We start from the raw sequence: 23,832 nt of genomic DNA, 5'->3' as shown, positions 1-23,832 counted from the left end.
TCCATATACAGCTGTATGCAATAGTTTAGGTACTCCAAGTCAAATTGTATGTTTTATTGAATCTCTAAATGAACAAAAATTGACAACCTCTACATGTTTCAAAGTTTAACACTACAACAGATAGAGGCACAGCATTTAACCATAGCCTATTCAAACGCAAAAACAGATACATTATATAATTCTTGTTTTCTCAACAAGCGGTATCAGAAAAAGTGCTTAATTATTAATTTGTTTTGTGTTGCCTATAATGGACTTTAAATTTAATCATAAACAAACACTTGTATAATTATTTACCACTCTGTGAATAATGTCTTAGAATATTTTTCTATATTTTTCTTTGCAAATAAAGTTCATATAGCATATTTATCCATATTAACTGATTAAAAGAAATGGTTATCTGATCACCATGAAGCTCAGCACATTGCAGGAGATGAAGCTGTTGATCATATGAATTTGAAGAATATAAAACTCTCACTATGGAATTTATTGAGGGATTTTAGCTGTGTACCAGTTAATGATCAGAGAGATAGCCAGACGTCCCACTTTCTATGTGACAATGAAAAAGACTGTTACATATTTTTTGTATCATTATCAATGGGCCTCATAAATAGGCATAACGCTCATTGAATGTGAGCAAGGATTTATGCAATGCCAGATTTTATAATCATAGGTCCAACAATAATTTTTTCTTCTTCACTTGTGAATTCACCAATAGTGACCCATCAATTACTGCTTATAATGGTAACATATTCCAATTAAATGTTACTTAGCTTCTTTGTAATTCATAGGAGAAACGCTGTTTTTTTTCATGAGGCAGAGAATCTCGGGGGCCCGACACGGACCGTGTTTCGGCGGGAGCCTTCTTCCAGGGGCCGAAAGTCTACAAACATTAAGGCAGTCATATGAAAAAGTAACATTAAACATAATATCGCAATGATAAAAAAACAGTGGTACTAACGTGCTGTAAGCTTGGCGGCATTTCTTCCAGCTAGCAATGTGTTTCCTCTGGCGTGAGTGTTATACCAATGCCATTTTTAAAGGGCTGTCAACCAATAAGGTTACTTCATATCAGATGCACTATATGACGTCTGTAATTCCTACACAAGTCAGGTGACAGAATACTATTCTACGTGAATCAGATGACAGAATACCATTCTATAGACATGTTTAAGCCGTTGGGCTGAATGCTATTTAAAAAGAAAATCCATCGCTGTTCTTGCAAATTTAGAATAGTTTGTGGATTACCACCCCGCACCGACATATATATTTGATCGACCACCCTCCACTTCAAATCCACAAACTGATGCTGATGTTGTAGACAGTGCTGCACTATAGGAGCTTGCAATTTTCCAGTTGATAGGCAGCTATGATGTTCAGTTAATTGGATACGAATCGGACGTTTAGTTCTACCCACATATATCATCATTTGTCCTTGTCATAAGATATGTCACATGGGAAGACGAACAATTTGAATATGATTTTGCCCGATGTATTTTCCCAGTGTTGTCTGTCCATGTGGCCGATTGGTAAGTCCATTACCAGCTGACGGAACTGTTCTCCCTGCAGAGAATCCAGGATCTCCCTGCTTCTAGAAGACACCACAGCTGGGATAGCCCAATCAATATCCGGAAGATTGGAAAAATCTAGCAATAGTACTTCCTCTTCCATAACAATTTTGTGAATATCCTCCATTAAATCTTTCTGGTTTTTTTTTCTGCAATGGAGGTCTGTATATGGAACATTTATTTATAATAGTGCAATTCCCTCTTTCCAAATTAACCCACAGTACTGCCTCCTTTCCTCGTAAGCCCTGCAATTCTGTTACTTTAATATTTTTTATTATATTATATATAGCACCACTCCTCCTCCCCTTTCTTCAAACCTTGACCTTTCTGAATAGATTGTAAGCAGATATAACAATGTCCCAGTCATGAATTTCCATGTACCACATCCAAGACAGCTGCTTCCATGACTACCTCTAGATTTGGGACTTTATTTGCATTAGTGTACAAGCACATGGTTTAGAAAAATTCAGTCAGCTCTCACAAACAACCAGAATTACCTTTCTAATTTAAAATATAGATTCCACAAGCAACATAGTTTAAATAAATTCAAATAGCCATGAAGCAGATAAAAATAGAACTCCATACATAAAGTGGGGCAGAACTAGGATTTGATCAGCCTCTTCAGGTTGATATGAGTGAGGTGACAAGCCTACATGTTCAAGGTACTTTAATTATTATGAAAAACTGCCAATATGATCTTTTTGGGCGTTTTGAATGGGTAAAGTGCTTTTTTGATTTGGATATTTGTGTCTAAATTATGTCTTGTAGACTTTTTTCCAAATTAATAAAATGGTGCCAGTATTTGTCGTCTTAGCTAGAGATATGCTCCAGAGGAAGTTGCATTATTTTAGATGTAACTTATGGTACAAAATAGAATAGAGAAGCGGGGAGGTGGTGTGGCTGCTATTTTGAGAGAATGGTTCCTTTTTTTGGATCCTCTGTGAAGGTATTTTAGTTAAATTGGATTTTAAGGTTCCTATTGTGTTATCACTGTAGTATTACTCTCCAAGGATTTCTGTTGAGGTTTTGAAGCGGGTGATAGAAACTACTATTGCGCAGTTTATGAAATACTCTAACCTAGTAGTAATGGAAGATTTTGACCTACAAACAGATTTAGATAAATGTGGTAATGTTGATCAATTTGTGTCCTCATTAGTGGTAGGTGAATTGATTCAGATTGTACAGGGGCCCACACATGAGAAGAGGTCACACTATTGATTTAGTATTTGGGTACTTTTACATGCAGGTCCGTGAAGTATTACACATCTTTGCGTATTGTTGTGTTTAAAATTAATAAAACAGATTTGACTTAGTATTTGGGTCCCAATTAGCTCGGGAGATGGGAAGTTTGAAATATCTTGGGACAGAACAGTTAGCTTGGGCGGATCATTTTAGTATAAAATTTTATTTTAAATTTTTTTAATTTGAAGGATAATATTCAAAGAGGTGAGAAAGTGAGAAGAGGGCAGAAAATGGATCAAGATAAATTTGGGGAAGTTTTGGGATCGTTAATTGAAAGGCTTTCTGAGAATGTAGAAGGGGCCAGAACAGAGCATTTGGTGGAGAAATAGTATAATTTGATGCATCAGGGCTTGGGTCAGTTACTGATGAGAAGTGAAAGTGAACTGAATAGGAAGAGGCTTATTTCTCCCTGGTTTACAAAGAAGCTGGCAAAGAGTAAAAGGGGCCTCTGATGCCTGGAGTCCTGTTGGAAAAAATCAGGCAAGCTTGAGGATAGGCTGGGGTGGAGGAAAGCTGCCACAATTTATTGTGGAGACCAAGTTAAGGTATTATTCTAGTGTGATAGGGAAAGTGGCTAATAATTTGAGAGTTATGTTCAAAGTGGTTAAATTATTAGGGTGTGAAGTGGATGCTTTTTTGGTATTTGAGAATGTACCAGATTGTGAGATGTTGGTGGCCTTCTATGAAGAGAAGGTATCCCAGTTAAGATGAGGGGAATGACTGATAAAGTGGAGATAAATGAGTCTAGTGCATTAAGTCATGATGTGATGATGCAGTTTGATTTATCTTCTCTGCTCAAGCAACATCTGAATCAGATTAAACCCTCTTATCTTATTTTACGTTCTATCTGTGCCCATTTTATTTAATTCTGGTGTTACCAAATGAGATTTTGTCAGTTTTTTGTTAAATCTAGTTCATTCCTATTTGTGTCCAGGCGAGATGCCAGCTATATTGAAGAAAGCGGTAGTTTTGCCAATTCCAAAAAATAATTTGGATCCAGCAGCTTGTATCAATTACAGGCTGGTGTCTAATCTGCTTGAAGGTTGCTAAAATGATTGAAAGGATTATGACTAAATAGGTCTCTACTTAATTGGTTTGAATCTTTAACTAATCATTTTTACCAAGTCCAAATTAATGACACATGTTCCGATAAATATGTTTTGAACACAGGTGTACCACAGGGTTCATCCCTGTCAGCATCACTGTTTAACATCTACATGTTGCCACTGTCATCTGCTATCACAACTGGGTGTGACTTATTTTTTATACGCTGACGACGTACAGTTTTTAGTCCCAATTGATGATTCAATGGAAAAAGCGGGCAAGCTCGTGTCTCTGTATCTGAAAGTTATAAAGCAAGTTCTCACACAGATGAGATTGATATTGAATGTTGAGAAGACAGAAATTATACTTCTTGAAAGGAAAATATCTCCAAGAAACAGCAATCAGATTGTGCTTGAGGATAACACTATACTCAAATTCACAGAGAATATCAGGGATTTGGGTGTAATTTTAGATTCAGAATTCAGTTTTAAAAAAAGACGTCACAACAAGAGTAGAGGAGGGATATGCAAAGCTTTTAATTCTTCGGCGACTGAAACCATTGCTTGAGCTGAATGATTTTCGTACAGTTTTACAATCATCATTATTTGGTAGTTTGGATTATTGTAACTCCCTACTATTAGGATTACCTGCTTCCACTATCCGACCTTTACAGGTACTTCAGAACGTAGCAGCACGTATTTCGACTGGGAAAAGAAAAAGCGAACATATTACACCAACCTTTATTCATTTGCACTGGTTACCAATTGAATACAGAGTTAAATTTAAGTCTCTCTGTATTTTACATAAACTGATTTACGGAGATCATGTAGATTGGCTAAACGCAGCTATTAAATTGCACGTTCCTCAGAGAAATCTGCATTCTGCTAATAAAGGGCTACTAACGGTACCTTCAGTCCAATCAGCTCATCTAAATCAAGTGAGAGAAAGCCCTCGCATTGGCAGGTCCAAATTTATGGAACATGCTTCCAGTAGAACTTAGAATGGAGGTGAATTTTAAACAGTTTAAAAAAGGATTAAAAACGTGGCTTTTTAAGGAGGCATAATCCAATCAGCCTTGAAGTCTGTTTTATGCTCTATTTTACTGTTTAATGTTTTATGTATTAACATTCCGAATTTTGTTTTAGGTAGTTTAGAGTTCATACAGTAGCTTATTTTAGGAGAAAGGTGGAGTGAACAGGAGTGTTTGATGTATTTTAGGATTATTTTATGTAATGCTGCTATCGGTTGCAATTTAAGTTTTATATGTATTTTATTTGATTGTTTTATTGTTTATAATGTATTTATTGTTGTGAACCGTTGCGATGGAACCCGAGTGACAGTATATAAGACCCAATAAATAAATAAATTATATGATAAGTTGGATATGGTGCAAATGGGTTTCTGTCCGGGATGCAGCACAGAGACCATTGCGGTTGCATTATTTGATGAATTGCTGCCGCTTCTAGATGTAGGGGGAAGACCTGTTATCTTGTATTGTTGGACTTATCAAGTGCATGTGACTTGGTGGACCAAGTTGCATTGCACAGATGTGTAGAACTGGGTTTAAGGGGGTAAGTACTGAATCAGATTTTTTTCCTTTTTACAGGGTAGAACGCAAACAGTGATACTCCAGGAAGTTTCCTTTGAATTTAGAGAAGTTTGACAAAGAGTCCCCTAAGGTTCTTCTTTCTCTCCTCTACTCTTCAATATAATTTTGGCACCATTAGTTAGACTAATTAGGTCTTATAGATTTATTCCATACATCTACGCTGATGACATACAATTATTTACCTCCTTTAAGTAAAAATACCAATGTAACTATGCATAGGGTCAATGTCTGTATTCATGAAGTTGGTAATTAGCTAAAACAAAATGGGTTAGTTTTGAACATTAACAAAATGTAATTGTTGGTTTAACTTTTTATCATACGCTGACACTAATTGTGGAATATGAGCTGCAGCCAAAGCAGGAAGTAAAATCTTTGGGGCTTAGACTAAACCTCCATGTAACTTTGGACAAAGAAATTGCTGCTATAGCAAAAAAGGCCTTTGAGTTTAAAATTGGTGAGGCAGTTAAAACCTTTTCTGGAAACGATGCCTTGAACAAAGTTACTTATGCTTTACTTATGTCTCAACTTGACTATTGTAATGTGCTCTGTCTAGGTCTCTTGGGTAAAGCCACTTGTAGGCTACAAATTATACGGAAGGTAGTAGCACGACTAATTGGCAGCTTATGTTAGGCTCCTATAGCCCCTTTATTTTTACAATTAAATTGGCTTTTTCTTCTGCTACACTGTCAATTTAAATGTCTGGTACTGGCCTTTAAAATGTTGGAAGGTTGCTACTCCCCTCATTTGAAGGGTCTGTTATGTTGATGTCTGGGCATGCGGTAAGATCTAACCATAAATTTCAGCTGCAACTTCCTTCAGTGAAGGCATTTCACCATGTACAGAATAGAATTTTTTCAGCAGCCCTCTTGCAGTTGTGGAATACACTCCCACTTGTGCTTAGAGAAGAAACTAATCTTCTGTGGTTTATAAAGGATTAAAAACCTGAGTAATGTCCCATCAGTATTAAATAAGAGAGGCAAAAAGGGGACAGTAAGTTCAGTTCTGGAGCCCATATCGCAAAAGGATAGAGGCAGGATGGAGGAAGTCCAGAGAAGGGTGACTAAAATGGTGTGGGGTCTGTATCGGAAGACCTATGAGGAGAGGTTGAGGGATTTGAATATAGATACCCTGGAAGAGAGGAAGTGCAGAGGAGATGATACAGACCTTCAGATACCTAAAAGATTTCAATGATGTATGGACTTCGAACCTTTCCTGTTGGAAATTAAAACAATAGACCTAGGGTTTCATGAAATGAAACTCCAGGGGGATGACTCAAAACCAGCGTCAGGAAAAATTTCTTCAAGGAGAGGGTGGTGGAAGCCTGAAATGCCCTTTCGGAGGAGGTGGTGAAGAAGAAAACAGTCAAAGGGGCATGTGGTTCTCTAAAGGCTAGAGGACGAAAATGAGATAAATGTGCAGAGGGGTAACTTGTTGGTATGGTGATTACTATCCTTAGCAGAAGGCATGGAGATTACTACCTTTAAGTAAAGAATACAGAAGCCAGATATGTGAAGTGCTGAACCAAAAAGGATGGTTTTGGATGGTTGCTATGTCGATACAGAAGTGAATCCCCTGAGGCAGGACTTTGTCCGAAACACGATCGTGTCTGGATTGAGACTCCTAACGGATGAGTGTTCAAGTTCTTCTTGTATCTGAATCTTTGAAATATAGCAAACTGGGAGCCAAAGTTGGTGTTAAATATTTGGATTTTCAGCAGCACATCTTGAAACATTTTATTAAATGGACACAAAAATCCCAAAAAATATATATAAAAGTTGTAATTAAAAGCAAGGTGACCCTATACCATATTAGAGTCTGTGGTTAATCACAGACCCTTAGAGTTAAGGGGCCTACATATGTAATTTTGAGTTTGGCTAGATGATTGTGTGAAATTGACCAGTTGAACCACTTTTTTTAGAGTTGTGTATACATACTTAGGTAACTGGAATACATTGGTTTTGGGGTAAGATTTGTGATTGAGATCGTATTGATTAACCCCCATGGCGACTTCAGAGGGTGAGTGGAAAAACACCTTGAGTTTTTCTGATTCACCGATAGCTGCAATAGCTCAACAGATATCGTTGTTTGATCAAGGGGAACCTAATGAGACTAAGAATACTTGGGCGGATTTTTTTTTATTTATTTATTTGATATTTTGATATACCGACTTTCATGAATAGAATAGAATCACATTAACCCGGTTTACAATTAACAATGTGTATAAGGTAGAGAGTAACATAGTAATCAATATTCCCAATTCAAACTTCAAATACAGTAAACAATATTATGGATGTGAGAGTTACAATAAAACAGGGAAAATTAACTAGGATCTGGAAAGGGGGAGAAACTGAAACAAAGAAATATTTACATTTCAGCCAATTGCATCAATTAATATAGTTGTGTAGCAAAAATGAATATATATGATACAGTTGTGAAGGACGATAATATGGTGCTGTGTATGAGTGGGAAGTTGGTGGATTCTTATTTCAGTCCAATTTTTGAATACGAGTTTGTGCTGATGGGTGGAGGTTTTAATCAAGGCCTGGGAATGCTTTTTTAAAAAGCCAAGTTTTTAGTCTTTTCCTAAATGTTAGAATGCATGGTTCTTGTCTCAAGTCAGGTGGGATAGAGTTCCATAGAGTTGGACCTGCTGAGGAGAAAGCTCTGAGACTGAAGGATTTATGTTGGTAGGTTTTGGCATGTGGAACCTGAAGTGATTCTTTGTAGTATTCCCTGATGGGTCTGGTGGATGTGTGTTTTTTAAATGGGATTTGTAGGATTTGACCTTAGCTTCCAAAAAACTTGTTCGGGCAGAATTACACCAAGCCACCATAGTTGAATATATAAAACAGCATATGATTCCTAGGGGCTTGAGGAAGCAGAAAGGCCCCTTGATGTTCCAAGAAGATGAAGATTTCGTTTCCCGATGGATAGCTATTTTAAACAAATGTTTGCGCGACCTAATGGTCTTGATAGTGGAACGTATAGCAGTCTCTGTGAATGAATGCAACAAAGAAGTAGAAGAGATACGGACACAGTTGACTACTACAGTGAATATAGAGACAGTGGAAGCTTCTACTTTGAAATTAGAACAGGAGATTACACAATTTAGAAACCAACTTAAGCAATTTAAAATACAAAAATTCCGCAGGGACGAAAATGATTATAAAAATATTTATTTTTGGAAAAATAAAAAGGAGACTAAGAGGCGCCCGCACGTTACATTTCAAGATTCCTCAGATGAGTCCAATAATAGTGGGAGTGAAGAGGAGAAAAAGAAACAAACATCATCATCTTCCTCTGCTTTTTTAGGTTAAAGTTATTTTTTTCAAATTCCAACACTGAACGAAGCGATAACTCCATTATTACTCCACGTTCGATGTGGATCCCCCCAAGTCCTGTAGACCCTACAATTGCTACATTTATGCAATTAGTCCTTAAGGATCTTACTTTGCTGGAATAACAAGAAATTGTTTAGCAACAACGCTGCCTCCGATTGGTCATACAATCAATATTGCACCATAAAACAGCTATCTGTGAATCCAAATGTGATAGTGAAACCTGCCGACAAAGGCGGGGCTATTGTCATCCAAGACACTGAAGATTATCTACTGGAAATTCATCGTCAATTAGATCAACGGGATTACTATCAGGTACTGTTAGCGGATCAGACACCAGACTGACAAGACACTATTGATGGGCTGGTAGAAAGAGGGGTGCAGGAAGGATTTATTACATCGAGAGAAGCCCGGGCTTTGAGGGTTAAACAGCCGGTTGTTCCTGTATTATACACCCTGCCCAAAATTCATAAAAACATGGTCACCCCACCAGGATGCCCCATAGTGTCAAGTAGAGGCTCTGTTTTAGAACTGTTATCAGTGTTTCTGGATTATTTCCTCAAACCGTATGTCAAAGAAGCACCATCATTCTTATAAGATACGTCCCACATGTTGCGGCTCCTTCAGGATATATCAAGTTTACCTGCAGATTGTTGGTTGGTCACCTTAGATGTGTCTTCGCTATACACCAACATCCCCCAACGGGAAGCGTTTGAGCTATTGAAGAACATCTTTCAGGCCCATCCACGTCCACACACAGTCCCCACGGGCTTTTTACTTGCTTTATTAGAATTAGTGCTGTTTAAAAACTTTAAGTTCGACGATACATTCTATCTGCAAACAAAGGGAGTAGCGATGGGGGCAACAGTCGCCCCTGATATCTCCAATTTATATGTTGCTCAGTTCGAGGAACAAGTGCTGTATGTATCGCATTGGTTCCAACATATGGTGTTATATAAACGATACATAGACGATATATTTTTCATTTGGGCATCCTCTTTGGAAAACTTGAAGCAATTCCTTGAATGGTTGAATACTTTGAACATGCATTTACAGTTTACAGCACAGTACGATCAGCGATCCATTGCTTTTTTGGATATTTTGATTCAGCGAGATGGGGGAAACATTAGCACCACATTATATAGGAAAGATACGGACCGCAACAATTATTTACAGTATTCGAGTTACCATCCCATGAGACTAAAAAATGGCCTACCAATTTCCCAATTCCTGAGACTGCGGCGGATCTGTTCTACTATAGAGGAATTTTGTGCACAATCATCTCTCTTGTCTCTAAGATTTGCCCAGAGGGGCTATCCTAGATCTATTATTAAAAAAGCGTTCAAAAGGACTTTATATGCAAATAGATCTTTATTGTTACAATACCAACAACGCCCGTTTTCTCAACATCTGACATGTACATTAAAATATTCTAGACAAATCAGTGCAGTAGTGGACATCATCCGGTCCCATTGGCAAGTTCTAGCTCTCCACTCGGTATTCCAAACAGGCCCCAGATTTGCATTTTTTAGGGGCCAAAATATTCGAGATTTGGTAGTGAAATCCACCTTTGTTTCTACATGTAAGATCCCGGAAGCGGGGGGCCACCAGAAATGTGGTCATTGCGACATGTGCGCTCTTGCCCTCACGGGCGATCAGTGGCAGGTCCCAAATTCAGATAGGGTCATCAAATTGAACACGCTCACCACTTGTGATTCGGAATGTGTGATCTATGTCATACAATGTCCATGTAAACTTTTATATGTTGGACGGACTAAGAGGAAAATTAGAACAAGATTGATAGAACACAGGAGCTGCATAAAAACTTCCAAACTTACAGCTCTCTTAGTGCAGTGCAGCATTGTATTCAATTACACCATATGTTTATGGATTTACAGTGGTTGATTTTAGAACAAGTACATGCTGGCCCACGGGGTGGGGGGGGGGGGGAGACATTCAGCTGCGCCTGAATAAGGGTGAACACTATTGGATCTATACTTTGCATACAATAGATCTGCTGGGATTAAATGAAAAGATTAATTGGTATTCTTTAATTTAAAAATGTGGATTAGTTTAGGTGGGAATATGTTAAGGAGAGTCTGGGATAATCACTAGTGTGGCAAAGAGGATCCAATGGAAGACTTTGGTAAAGAGGATCCAATGGAAGACATAAGATTTCTATTGCGTGCAGAAGAGGACCTGATGGAAGACTGCGGCAGCGGGTTAGAGTGCTAATACATATAGAAGAGGACCTGATGGAGGACGGCGCTAGCGTGGTTGAAATGATGAAAAGGAGTCCATGTCAGATCGCCGTATTTCATTGGTAGATTTTCTAATGAATAGGGTTGGTTTCATAGAGGTACTGCATTAAAATGTAACTAAGGGCTGTTAGTGAATTTTTATGTAACCGGATTGGTGCGAAGTTGGCTACAACGAGTAGATGAATCCGACGTGATAGGAGACTTTTCACCGATGTCATTTCCGGTTGAAAGGGGTTTAAAGGAAGCTCTCTGGGGAACCGCCATGTTAGGAGTGAGCGCGTCTCGAGATAGACCGCGTATAATTCAAAAAGAATACAGAAGCCAGATATGTGAAGTGCTGAACCAAAAAGGATGGTTTTGGATGGTTGCTATGTCGATACAGAAGTGAATCCCCTGAGGCAGGACTTTGTCCGAAACATGATCGTGTCGGGATTGAGACTCCTAATGGATGAGTATTCAAGTTCTTCTTGTATCTGAATCTTTGAAATATAGCAAACTGGGAGCCAAAGTTGGTGTTAAATATTTGGATTTTCAGCAGCACGTCTTGAAAAATTTTATTAAATGGACACAAAAATCCCCAAAAAATATATATAAAAGTTGTTGTAATTAAAAGCAAGGTGACCCTATACCGTATTAGAGTCTGTGGTTAATCACAGACCCTTAGAGTAAGGGGCCTACATATGTAATTTTGAGTTTGGCTAGATGATTGTGTGAAATTGACCAGTTGAACCACTTTTTTAGAGTTGTGATTACTACCTTTAACCATAATGCTTTGATGCTTTTAATGCAACCGCAACATTGCTCCCCACTTAGATGGGGAAAAGAGGAATTGGATTCAGAAGACAACCGAGGGCCCTGACTTCCAAGATCTGGGATACTGATATGCAGACATAAGGGAAAAAGCACAGGGCTGCTTGTATGGCCAAGTCCTAAAGGAAATGAAGAAAGCGTGCATAGGGGGTAACTTGCTGGTGCGTTGTTACCACCCTTTAATTAATAAGCATGGATACTTTTAATGCAACTCCAACATTTGCTTTCTGCTTCAACGGCAGGGGAAAAGGGGAATTGGATTTAGACAGAGGCCAACGAGGGCCCCGATTTTTATGGTTTGGGAAACTAATAAGCATGGGAGTAACCTGAACAGAGCAGCAGTTACCACCCTTAACAGAAGACTTTGATCACTACCTTAACAAAGAAGTCTTAATGCAACTGCAACATTGCTTTCTGCTTCAAAGGAGGGGGTGCGGGTGGGGGTGGAGAGAGAGAGAGAGAGAAATTTGGATTCAGGGACAACCAACATGAGCCATGACTTTTTTACAGTCTGGATGAGCAGACATTAAGGGAAAAAAAACAGGATTGCTTCTACAGCCAAGTCCATAAGCATAGCAGATACTTCCATGGGAAGGTTGCTGGGCAGACTGGATGGACCATTGGTCCTTTTCTGCCATCATTTCAATGTTTCTATAACTTAGTCAGTTTGACAACAAAGTGTTTTGTGTGTGTGTTTTTGTTTGCTTTTTAGTCTTTAGGATTGTTTTAATCTGTTGTAATTTCTCTGGATTATTTTAATGTATGCTATAAATGTTAGGATTGCCCATAGCAATGTACAAACTATCTGAGAAGCGTTTATAAACATAAATGAAATGTAAGGAAATAGATACTGAACATTTTTCTGCAACTTGCTACTCTCGGTGGAAATCTATGAAAAGGCAAATATGGTAAAATCCAAGAAATAGTGAGAGACCATTTGCCAGTAAAACTTTGTAGCCTTACTGTGATGACAATCACCCACTCACCTTGTCTCAGGGTTTCAGGTTGGTTTATATTAGCAGCAGTACATGTTAGAATTATCCTTCAGTATATCAGCATAACTTCTTACTAGCTCTGTTATTTTCTCCTAGGTCTCCTTCATTTTTTATTCTAATAAATGGACCTGCTTACTAATCACCTTAGAGAGATGTGCTTTAATGCCTGCTAGAATCCTCAAGTGAATGCTGAATTTGCTAAAGCATGTTAAGCCTTTATTAAATGACCGCACCAGTAATGCACATATGTGTACACTAAGTGTAGAACCCCTCCCCCAAACATACACTAAGTGTAGAACCCCTCCCCCAAACATACACACCCCCATCCAGCAGTTTCTTTGTCCTCCCCAGAAGCAATCCAGTCTATAGAAATCTGCTCCTGTAACCCCCCCACCTGTTTTTGCTTCCCAGTCCATCCTTAACCTATGCTTCCCATGTTCTTCTTGTAGAATTAATGCCCATTGTCTTGCCTGCCAATTACAAAATTCAAAATGGCACCAGCTGACCAGAGTACAAACATTTTGTTTTTTACTCCTTGCTTCTTACTAACATCACAGCCCATGCATGCTCCATCTTTTCCTATAGGAGGATAACATCATCAAAGCAATTTTTCATGTTGTAGTTTGGATATTGAGACTCATGTATATTGAAAAGAGACTGATAATGCATTTTGTAGCTTGGAGCTATAAGTCCCCAAATGCCTCATTATTGCTCAGATCGCCACTATTTGGCCTCCTGTTCATCCTCTGCTCAATCTTTGAATCCCATTTATTTATTTGTTTGTATGCTTGCTTGCTCAGACTGCTCAAATAACTGTTCGCCATGGCCTCCTTCCCAGCCTCAGAATGGATGAATAAACCTCCAAAGTGCTTAATAAACATCTTGTGGCAAATATTCTCATTTGACTGGTGAATAATATGATGTACTTCATAATAGTCAGAGGCTGCTTATTTCAATAGTATTCTGTTCATAGATGTTTGGGTTCAGTTTGTAAGTTCTTGAGTTTTGTGTTCAGGCCACCTCCTCAAATAAGACGACCCAATCGTGAAGTAAAGCCTTTAAGGAAAGAATCCCCAGCATTGCAGTGCCGTGGACCAGTGGGCAGAGCACATCTTATAGCAAAAGTTGAAAAGCCTGCAAGCAGTAGAGAGAAAGCTAGAGGAAAAGATGACAAGGTAAGAATGGCACCTTATTAACATAAATGTAGGATAAAGAGAATTTGGATTATACAAAAGGCATTGACATTTTTTTCAATCTGGAGCCAGTCCAAAGGCTTAGCAGCCCAGTGGCTTAGAACTCTCTCAACTTCTCCACTGAAGATGGAGAGCAAGGAATCCATATTCATCTGTAGATTCCCTTCTTTGAGCTGTGTTGCCACCCTTTCCTCCGTTAGTCTCTCTGTCTATCCCTCTCCTTTTCCCCACCTGTCTTTCTCTTTCTGAATTCCTCAACCTGTCTCAACTAGTGTTCCACCTACAAAACCCCCCTTCCCATATAGTCCTAAAGCATTCTCCCTCTCTCTCCACAACCCTCCACCCAATGATTTTCTGTCTCTCTCCACACAGGCCTGGATTTATCAATAAGCACAGGCCTACTGTGCCTAGGGCAGCAGTATCTGGGAGATAACAGGCAGAACAAAAATATTTTTGGGCTCTTAACAGAAACCTCTACTGCCCTTCTGATGTTTGCCTTCCGTGGCTACGGAAGACCTGCTGCTCTCCTAGCAGCCATGTGGACAAAGAAGATCTGCAGCCACCTACCATTTATTCAAGGAAGCCCACAGCTAGCTAAAGAGAGCCCCCACTGCCCTTCTCCCCAGATGCAATCCTGCAGTGAGGCCAAACAGAACAACTGGAACCACAGCCACTACCACCATACATCTCCTCCACCTGCACTGCCAGATAATGGCCTGCAGCAGAGCCAAACAAAATCACCAGCTTTCAGCTTGTCCCATTTGTTTGCAGCTCTCTTCAATGAACAAGGAGTTAACTCAACTGAAATTAGAATCTACCTTATAAATGGCCTGTGACCGACGGCCCGCAAATGCGCAGTAGAGACTAGCTCTACCGCGCATGTGCGGGCGAGCACGTCGCTCTGAGGCAGCTTCAGAAAGAAAAAAAAATGGCGGCGTCCAGTGGCAGCAGCGGCGGTACCGGCAGCGGGCGGCGACGGCGGTAGCGAGCGACGGCGTAGCGGCGACGGCGGTAGCGAGCGGCGGCGGGGGCGAGGGCGGGAGCGGGCGGCGACGGCGGGAGCGGGCGGGTAGCGAGGGAGGGAGAAGAGAGAGAGAGGGAGGGACGGACTGAGTGGGAGGGAGGGACGGACTGAGTGGGAGGGAGGGACGGAGAGAGAGAGTGGGAGGGAGGGATTGAGTGAGAGGGAAGGACTGAGTGAGAGGGAGGGAGTGGGACTGAGTGAGAGGGAGAGGGGGGACTGAGGGAGGGAGTGGGGACTGGGAGAGAGAGGGAGGGAGTGGACTGAGGGAGAGTGCGTGGGGACTGAGTGAGTGAGAGGGAGGGGGGAGGGATTGAGTGAGGGGGAGGGACTGAGGGAGAGGACGGAGGGAGTGGGGACTGAGTGAGAGGGAGGGAGTGAGTGATAGGAGAGGGAGGGTGGGGAGGAGTGGGTGAGGGAGGGGGTGGTGAAGAGTGAGGGGAGAGAGAAAGAGGGGGAGGTGAGAGACAGAGGGATGTAGCCCGTTTTAACGGGCTTAACGGCTTGTTAGCTATAATTAAAAAGGCTAAACAGGAATTAGCAAAGAAGCTGTAATGCCTCTCCTCTCTGATATGAAGCACTTCTGGTGTAGCCTCCAGCTGCAACCAAGAAACATAGCTGAACTTCCTGCCACTCTTGAGCCCTTTTATAGGTCCTGCTGGCAGGACTTCCTGTGACATGCTCTGATGACATCACATCCTGCCTTGTATAAAAAGCAGCTCAGAATTTCTAACCAGGGCCTTTGCAACAGGTCTCCTGCTTCCTTAGCAGTGCTAGTTGGCCAGCATGTTCTTATGCATTCCTGGTATTCCTGCTTCCAGTTCGTGCTTTGCTCCTGATGTCCTCCTAGTGCAGGGGTCAGGAACCTTTTTGGCTGAGAGCCATAAACGCCACATATTTTAAAATGTAATTCCATGAGAGCCATACAATATGTTTAAAACTAAATACAAGTAAATGTGTGCATTTTATGTAAGATCACACTTTTAATGTACAATAAGTCTCTGAAAATATTACACCAGGCCTTAAGACACCAATACATACATCTCCTATTAGGAAAACGGACCAAGTCAGGCTGCTATAGAGTCCTACACAGAAACAACACGCCAGCAGAAAACCTCACCTGAATCACGTGCTGTCCCTCACCTAACATAGAATAAAGAGACCAAAACGCATAACAAGAAGCATGCAGAAAAAACTGAATTGGAAACTGCAACAAGCCAGAGTCTCTGTATGCAGTGTAACAAAGGAAAAAAGAAACATCACCCATCAAATCATCAGCATTAAAACTGTACTAACAAAAAGAACATATTTCGAAACAGCTGATGAGTGGAATATCCAATAATTAAAAACTCATAAAACATTTCCAGATACCAACAAAATATTTCAAAATAGCAGACACAAAGATCCAGTAATGAAAAATAATAAGGATACAAAAATTTTTTTGCTCTGCATACCTGGGAACGTTTGATATCCAGGTGTCCTGAGATTGTTCTGAATTAGGAGGCGGCGGGGTGGTTTGCTTGGAACTTTCTCCTCTCTCTCAGTCACATACCAGCGCTCTCTCTCACACTGGCTCTCAATGACACACCTATACACACATGCTCTCAGTACTCACATATACCCATGCTTTTTCTCTCTCACTTATATAGGCTCTTAATTACACATTTACACACATGCTGTCTATCTTTTCACGCTTACACACACACACAGGCTTTCAATCACACACATTTCTCTCACACACAGACTCTCATTCACATGCTTACAAACATGTCCTTTCTTTCTCTCATTTACACACAGGCTCTCAATCACATACTCACATGCTCCCTCACCTAAATCAGCTCTCAATCACACACAGACACACATGGTCTCTCTCTCTCATTGAAACACAGGCTCTCAATCACATACTCCATCACCTAAACCAGCTGTCAATCAGACACAGACACACATGATCTCTCTCTTACTTATACACACAGGCTCTTAATCATACATACACATGATTTCTCTCACACACAAAGGATCTCAATCATACACACATACTCTTTCACACAAACAGGTTTTCAATCACAAACTTACACATACAGGTTCCCAATGGTAAACTTACATTCATGCTCTCTCTCACAGGCAGGCTCTCAATCACAGACATACTCTCTTTCACATATACAGGCTCTCAATCATTCACATACATGCAATCTCTCACTCACACACACAGGATCTCAAACACACATGCTTGCTCGCTCATTCACTATCACTCTCCCCCACCCCCACCCCGGGAACTCGCGGCAGCAGCAGCAGCCTCTTCCCAACGCTAACCTCCTTCATTTTCAGCCCTCGCGGAGGCGAAGGCGGAGTCCCATCGGTCGCGGTTGAAACTCTTCATTTTCCTCCGAGCCGCGCTGCAGTCTTCTTCCCGTCGGACATTAGCGTGGCCTCTTCTTCCCGCGCAGGCACCCGATGCTCACCACTTCCTCTACCGGGCCGCGGGAAGAAGAGAGCACGCCGGTGCGCTCTCTTATTCCCGCGGCCCGGAAGAGGAAGTGGTGAGCATCGGGTGCCTGCGCGGGAAGACTCCCGCGCAGGCACCCGATGACTCCAGCGCTGGCACCCGGCTGACACCCGATGACTCCCGCGCAGGCACCCGGCTGACTCCAGTCGTGCCGCTGACTCTCTCTTCTCCTCCCCCCCCCCCGCGGCCCGGAAGAGGAAGTGGAGAGCATCGGGTGCCTGCGCGGGAAGAAGAGACCACGGTCTCTTCTTCCCGCGCAGGCACCCGATGCTCTCCACTTCCTCTTCCGGGCCGCGGGGGGGGGGGGGAGGGAGGAGAAGAGAGCACGCCGGTGCCGCTGACTCCAGCTGTCCTGTCGCGTTCCGCCCGGGCTGACAGCATTTTAAGCCCGGGCGGCGGAGGACCGGGGAGCAGCTGGGTCAGCGGGGAACCGCGAAGTGTGGCGACACTTGTCCGCGAGCCAGATGCAGCCCTCAAAAGAGCCATATCTGGCTCGCGAGCCATGGGTTCCCGACCCCTGTCCTAGTGAGTCCTGTGGTTCCCTGTTCCACTTTCCATTGTCCTTGGCTGCCGAGGTGCTGTTTCCTGCGTTTCTCATCTCTGATCTTGCTCATCTCGCTCAGCTGTCTAGCCTCTGTCACCACCTTTGGACCATGACAGGAAAGTCCTTCTGGCCACCAGATCCTGAGGGTTCAATCCAAGGGGGAGGTGATTGGCCGTGAAACTTAGCAGTACAAGAGCTCACTACCCTCTGGGGTGACAGAAGCCTTCCCCACTTTACAGCATTCAGAGAACCTGCCCTCACACAGAAGATTCAGAAATCCAAGAATAAGTGGTTTACAGTGGAATCTGGTAAGATAAGACCTGTGATCTGTCATTCACTCTCTCCATTTGTGCAGCCCAGATGTTGATGCCCACTTCTACAGATCATCCAGAGACCCAGGAATAAATGGACTACAGTGGGCTCTGGCAGGACAAGGTCTATGACACAGAGACACCTACTCTCTCAATAATAACAGTACAAAATGCCTTTTCTGTACTGGAAAAAAAAGATGCTTTAGCAATGGAAACTGCAGTGGTATCTGAAAGGAAAGAAGATAGCCAATGCACAGAATATTCCTATAACACTATCAGAAGTCATGACAGAAAGATCCTTGTGAAATTAGAAGCACTAACTTGGGACTTCATTTTAAGGCAAACAAAACAGGTAAATGCCTTCCAGGATCCTCGGCTGGTAGAAATGCAAACCAGATAGGCAATACAATTAAAGAAGAAAGTAAGGACTCTAAAATCAATGTTGTTATCCATCTGGGGACCAATGACTCTGCTAGAAACAGCATCCAAATAGTACAGAGAAATTTCCAAAATCTGGAGAAGCAGCTTAGGCCCATGGTGAAAACTGTTGCTTTTTCAGACATGTAATCTGTTCATGGAAAGAAGAAGAAAAGGCTAAGCCATATAGACCACTTCAGTCCAGGGCTCAAAACCTGGTGTAAGGAAGAAGGTTTTGGATATTTTGGGGCTGGGGCTGTATTTATAATAAAGATGGCTTATATCTGTGCCATATGGAGAACCCTTAACCTGGCTATATCTAAACTTACTTCCCCAACATACAAATATAATAATATGCTAGGGGTAAGTATATTAATCAATTTTAGTACTCTTTTACACATTATTTAAAATACATTTTATTAACAATATTGCATAAACAATTTTGAAATGCAAGCTGCCACTCATATATGCAAGCTTCTTAATTGTGTTTGTATGAATAAACATATTCACAATCTTTACTAAATATATCAAAGTAATCATTTAATTACATAAACAGAGAAACTCCCACCAATAAAATCCTCTCACACACACATGAAGTACTTCAGCACCCACCAATTCCACATACATCAATTAATAAATCCCCTAAAAAATCCAATTCCACCAGAATATATTTCTTCAGCCAAAATACTAAAAGTCCCACATAAATATGTATGTTCAGTAATAGCTTTGAATCATATAGCTATTATCCTTATCATAGAATTACGATGATTTAGAGCATCCGAAGAGCTTCCAGCTTCTGACTCGTGTTCACATATTTAGTAGCATTTGATATTGTAGTCATGTCTCCCAGCAATAAAATATCACCTGTAATAAGCAAAGAAACATCTATGTATTTTGAAGTTGTTGAAGATCAGCTTCCCAGAAAGGCAAAGTTTTATGATAGGACACAAACTTTTTTATGTATCAAAATACCTTGCTCAAGTTGACACAGATTATTTTTAGGTGAACTGTCCAGCCCCATATGCTGCACTTAACATTGTCAATAATAAAGCAGTGATGGAGCAACTTAAATTTCATTTTTTTCATAGTGGTGTCAATTAGAGATGTGAATCGGAATCTGTTCGGTTCCGATTCAAATCATGCATTTTTTTCGTCCGTCCCGATCGGGGTTTTTTTTTTATCGGCTGCGCCCGATCCGATAAATAAAAAACCCACCCTGACCCTTTAAAACTGCTCCCTTAGCCTCTACCACCCTCCCGACCCCCCCCCCCCCCCAAAAAAAAAAAGTTTTAAAATTACCTGGTGGTCCAGCGGGGGTCCCCGGAGCGTTCTCTCGTGCTTGGGCTGTCAGCTGCCACTAATAAAAATGGCGTGTCTGGCCCTTTGCCCTTACCATGTGACGGTAACCGTGCCATTGGCCAGCCCCTGTCACATGGTAGGAGCACTGGACGGCCGGTGCCATCTTTAAAAATGGCGCGGTTACCCTGTCACATGGTAAGGGCAAAGGGCCATCTGCGCCATTTTTATTGGTGGCAGCCAACGGCCCGAGAGTGGGAGATCGCTCCCGGGGCCCACTGGACCACCAGGTAATTTTAAAACGTTTTTGGGGGGTCGGGAGGGTGGTGGAGGCAAAGGGAGCGGTTTTAAAGGGTCGGATGGGTTTTTAGGTTGTGTCCTAACTCCCGTTAGTGTGCACTAACCCGATTAACGATTTTTTTCACAATAAATCGGTGGCATTTCTATTGTATCGCACTCTTTAATGATTAATGACGATTTAAAAAATATCGGACGATATTTTAAATCGTCAAACTATTCACATCCCTAGTGTCAATATTGTCCTTAGCAAGTTTTGGAAAAATGTTTGACTATGACTTACCCTAAACTCTAATCCCCAGTGTCATATTCCAATAGTTATGTAAATCCTTTAACATGTTATTTGAAAGGTTTGTGTTGCAAAAAGATTACCATTTGGAGATAGAATTTTTAAGATCACTTACAGCATAGCATGCATGTCATCTATCAATTTTTTTCCTTCATCACTTCATCTGCAGAGTACTTTAATGACTACAAATAGTATCTTGTTTTCTACTAAGCAGCAACATGAGATTTGGGGAGGTCATATTCTCCTTGTAATTGTGAAAAACTTTCAAGGTAGCAGATTCAGAGTCATATAGGCACTCTAGATATTTTAACCCCCTAACTGACCACACTTGAAAAACGTGGTGTTTCATGTTACCCTCTAGGGGTGTAGATATATATCTATATCTGTTCATACTTCACCATCGCCATGCCAATATTGCAGCTTTAAATATGACATCTTTTACAGTCTTCGGTAAGTCAGCATTTTTTGCAGGAAGAAATTATGGTGACCCATGGTTCAAGCATGCCTGCCACCAATTCGGGTAGACAATATGAGGGTAACTTTGAAACCAGTCTGCAGGCACACGTATGTGCATTCTTGCTTTCTCCCAGGGGTGCAGCCATTTTATAACGTACGCATGTATATGCACACAAATTATGAATAGCCTGATTGTGTGCATATATGCGCACAATTTTAAGTGGACCCACGCCTATGAACGCAAATGCCACTTCTACTACATAAGTGGGGGGGGAGGAGATTTTAAAAGATGCGCGCCGATACCATTACTAGTTATCCCAGTTCACCCAGGTAAGGGATAGGACTTCCAAACCTCCTTAGTTTAATAACTTACCTTCTCCCCTGTTAGCCCCGACCTTTAAAACCCCGCTGATCTGCCTAGAATTTTGCTTTACAACTTACACGTCATCCATAGCTAGGGACCTCTGTGCTCGCCAGTGCACATAAGTAGTTATAAGCAAATTTCAAGTTTGAATCCAGGAAGGCCAATGCCCCCTCCAGACCATGCCCCTTTTATGAACTTTTCATTTAGGCATGAAGCGGAAAGTACACGCGTATCCAATCAGCTTTTAAAATCCTCTCGGCGCACGCTAGCCTGACTTGTGCGCATATCTCCCGGTTTTCGCGTGTGCTGGGCTTTTAAAATTCACCTTTATGTGTAGTCCCAGAATACCATTCCCAAATAAAATGTAATTCATGAGGCATTATAAATTTGAAAGTGTGGTAAACTTAGTTCTCCCAGTCCATAAGATTTTCAAAGCTCACTGTTGCCTTCACCTTCTTACATCCCCAAATAAAGTTGTAAGAAACTTTGCTGCATGTCAGATCCTCTCTTGTAAGCCAGCTTGGTAACATTTGAAATTTATATAAAAGTTTAGGCAACCATTTTTATTAATGCACCCCTCCCATTAAGGATACCGGTAAATTCTTCCATAAAAGCAATTGGGTTTCAATTTGAGAAACTGTTTCTATTATGTTGGTAATATATAGTTGACTGAGATCTTGTGGAGCTCAAACCCCTAAACATTTTAATTTACCCACAGCCCCTAATAGTGTGTTAAGTGAAAAAAGAATTTTCTCCGATTTGTTTTAAGTGTGGTACTTGATAATTTCATGCAGTGTTTCCTAGTCCTTGTATTATCTGAAAGTGTAAATAACTGATTCACATTTACCCATTCTAGTCTATCATATCCCCCCCCCCTTAGCTGTCTTCCCTCCAAGCTGAGCAGCCCTAACCTTTTAGCTGTTCCTTGTAGGGGACCCGTTCCATCCCTTTTATCATTTTGGTCACACTTCTCTGAACCTTTTCAAGTGCAACTATATCTTTTTTTCTGAGATGTAACCAGAATTGCACACAGTACTCAATATGCGGTCTCACTATAGATTGATACAGAGATATTATGACATTCTATATTTTATTTACCATTCCTTTCTTAATTCCTAACATTCTGTTTGCTTTTTTGATCACTGCAGCTGACGTTTTCAATGTTGTCCAGTATAACACCCAGATCTTTTTCCTTGGTGTTAACTCCTAATATGGAATCTAACCTCCTGTAACTACAATGTGGGTTATTTTTTCCTTCGTGCATCACTGTTTTAAATTTCATTTGCCATTTGGATGCCTAGTCTTCCAGTCTTACAAGGTCCTCCTGCAATGTATTACTTGAAACCAGTCTGCAGGCACACATTTGGATGTGTGATTTAAGTGGAGTGGTGCCAGCTTTAAGGAATGGTATTCTCTCTGCATTCCCAACAAAAGAAATATGTCATGTCATCTGCAAACATAGAAAGTTTAAACATTTCTCTACCCACCTTAATGCCTTGAAACAACTGCCTTTTCTGGAGCTTAATAACCAGAGGCTCCATCGCTAAGATGAACAGTAGTGTGGGAAAAGTACATCCCTGTCATACCCCACCCTGGAGATCAATGAGCACCCAGGCCCTAGGATTAGAATATAAAATGCATAACCAAATGAAAAATCTATCCTGAAAACCAAAATTCTGCAGAGTCCAAAACATATAACTTCATATCAGGGAGTCTAAAGCTTTTTCCACATCTAAGCTAAAAATCATACGTGAGCTCTGCGTTAGTAAGGCCACTATTAATTTGTCTCCTCTTTGTAAATCTAGTTTGATCGGGAGCCACCAGAAATGGAACCACCCTAATCAATCTCTCTGCTAGCACTGATGCAAAAAGTATAGACAGTAACTTTGAAACTGGCACGAGGGTGCACGTTGGCATGCATATGTCTGTCTGCGCCCAGGGACTCAGCCATTTTCTAACATATGCATGCATGTTATAAAAAAGCCTGGCCATGTGCACATGTGTGCCAGATTTTTAAGTGGGCGTGTGCAACTGCATGCAAATACCACTTCTACAGCATAAATCAGGGGATTTTAAAAGGGGAAAGTGGCAATGCTTTTGCCAGTTTTCAGTTCATCCCCAATTAGAGAAGTCCTCCAAACCCCCCCTAGTTTAATAGCCTTAACTCCCCTCAGTTTGCCCCAACTCTTAAAACTCTGTAGAGCTTTCTATTTTTATTTAATTTTTTTTTTTTAACTTGCATGTCATCCATAGCAGAAGTGAAGCCCCAAAATGCCC

The 23,832-nt window shown here is 41.1% G+C and overlaps 1 protein-coding gene across 5 annotated transcripts in view; it reads left to right on the top strand.

Annotated features, from left to right (window-relative positions):
• Positions 1-23,832, top strand: part of KATNAL1 (katanin catalytic subunit A1 like 1) — a 228,585-nt gene that overhangs the window by 88,283 nt on the left and 116,470 nt on the right. For all 5 annotated transcript variants that reach the window (XM_029602623.1, XM_029602625.1, XM_029602624.1 and 2 more), the window contains exon 4: positions 13,880-14,039. In XM_029602623.1, the coding sequence (XP_029458483.1) occupies positions 13,880-14,039 (160 nt within the window). The remainder of the gene's footprint in view (positions 1-13,879; positions 14,040-23,832) is intronic.

The sequence above is a fragment of the Rhinatrema bivittatum genome, chromosome 5, assembly GCF_901001135.1.
Source record: "Rhinatrema bivittatum chromosome 5, aRhiBiv1.1, whole genome shotgun sequence".
In the NCBI taxonomy this organism is placed as follows: Eukaryota; Metazoa; Chordata; class Amphibia; order Gymnophiona; family Rhinatrematidae; genus Rhinatrema; species Rhinatrema bivittatum.
Note: the sequence above shows the minus strand (reverse complement) of the source record. Positions and strands in the feature narration are given on the sequence as shown.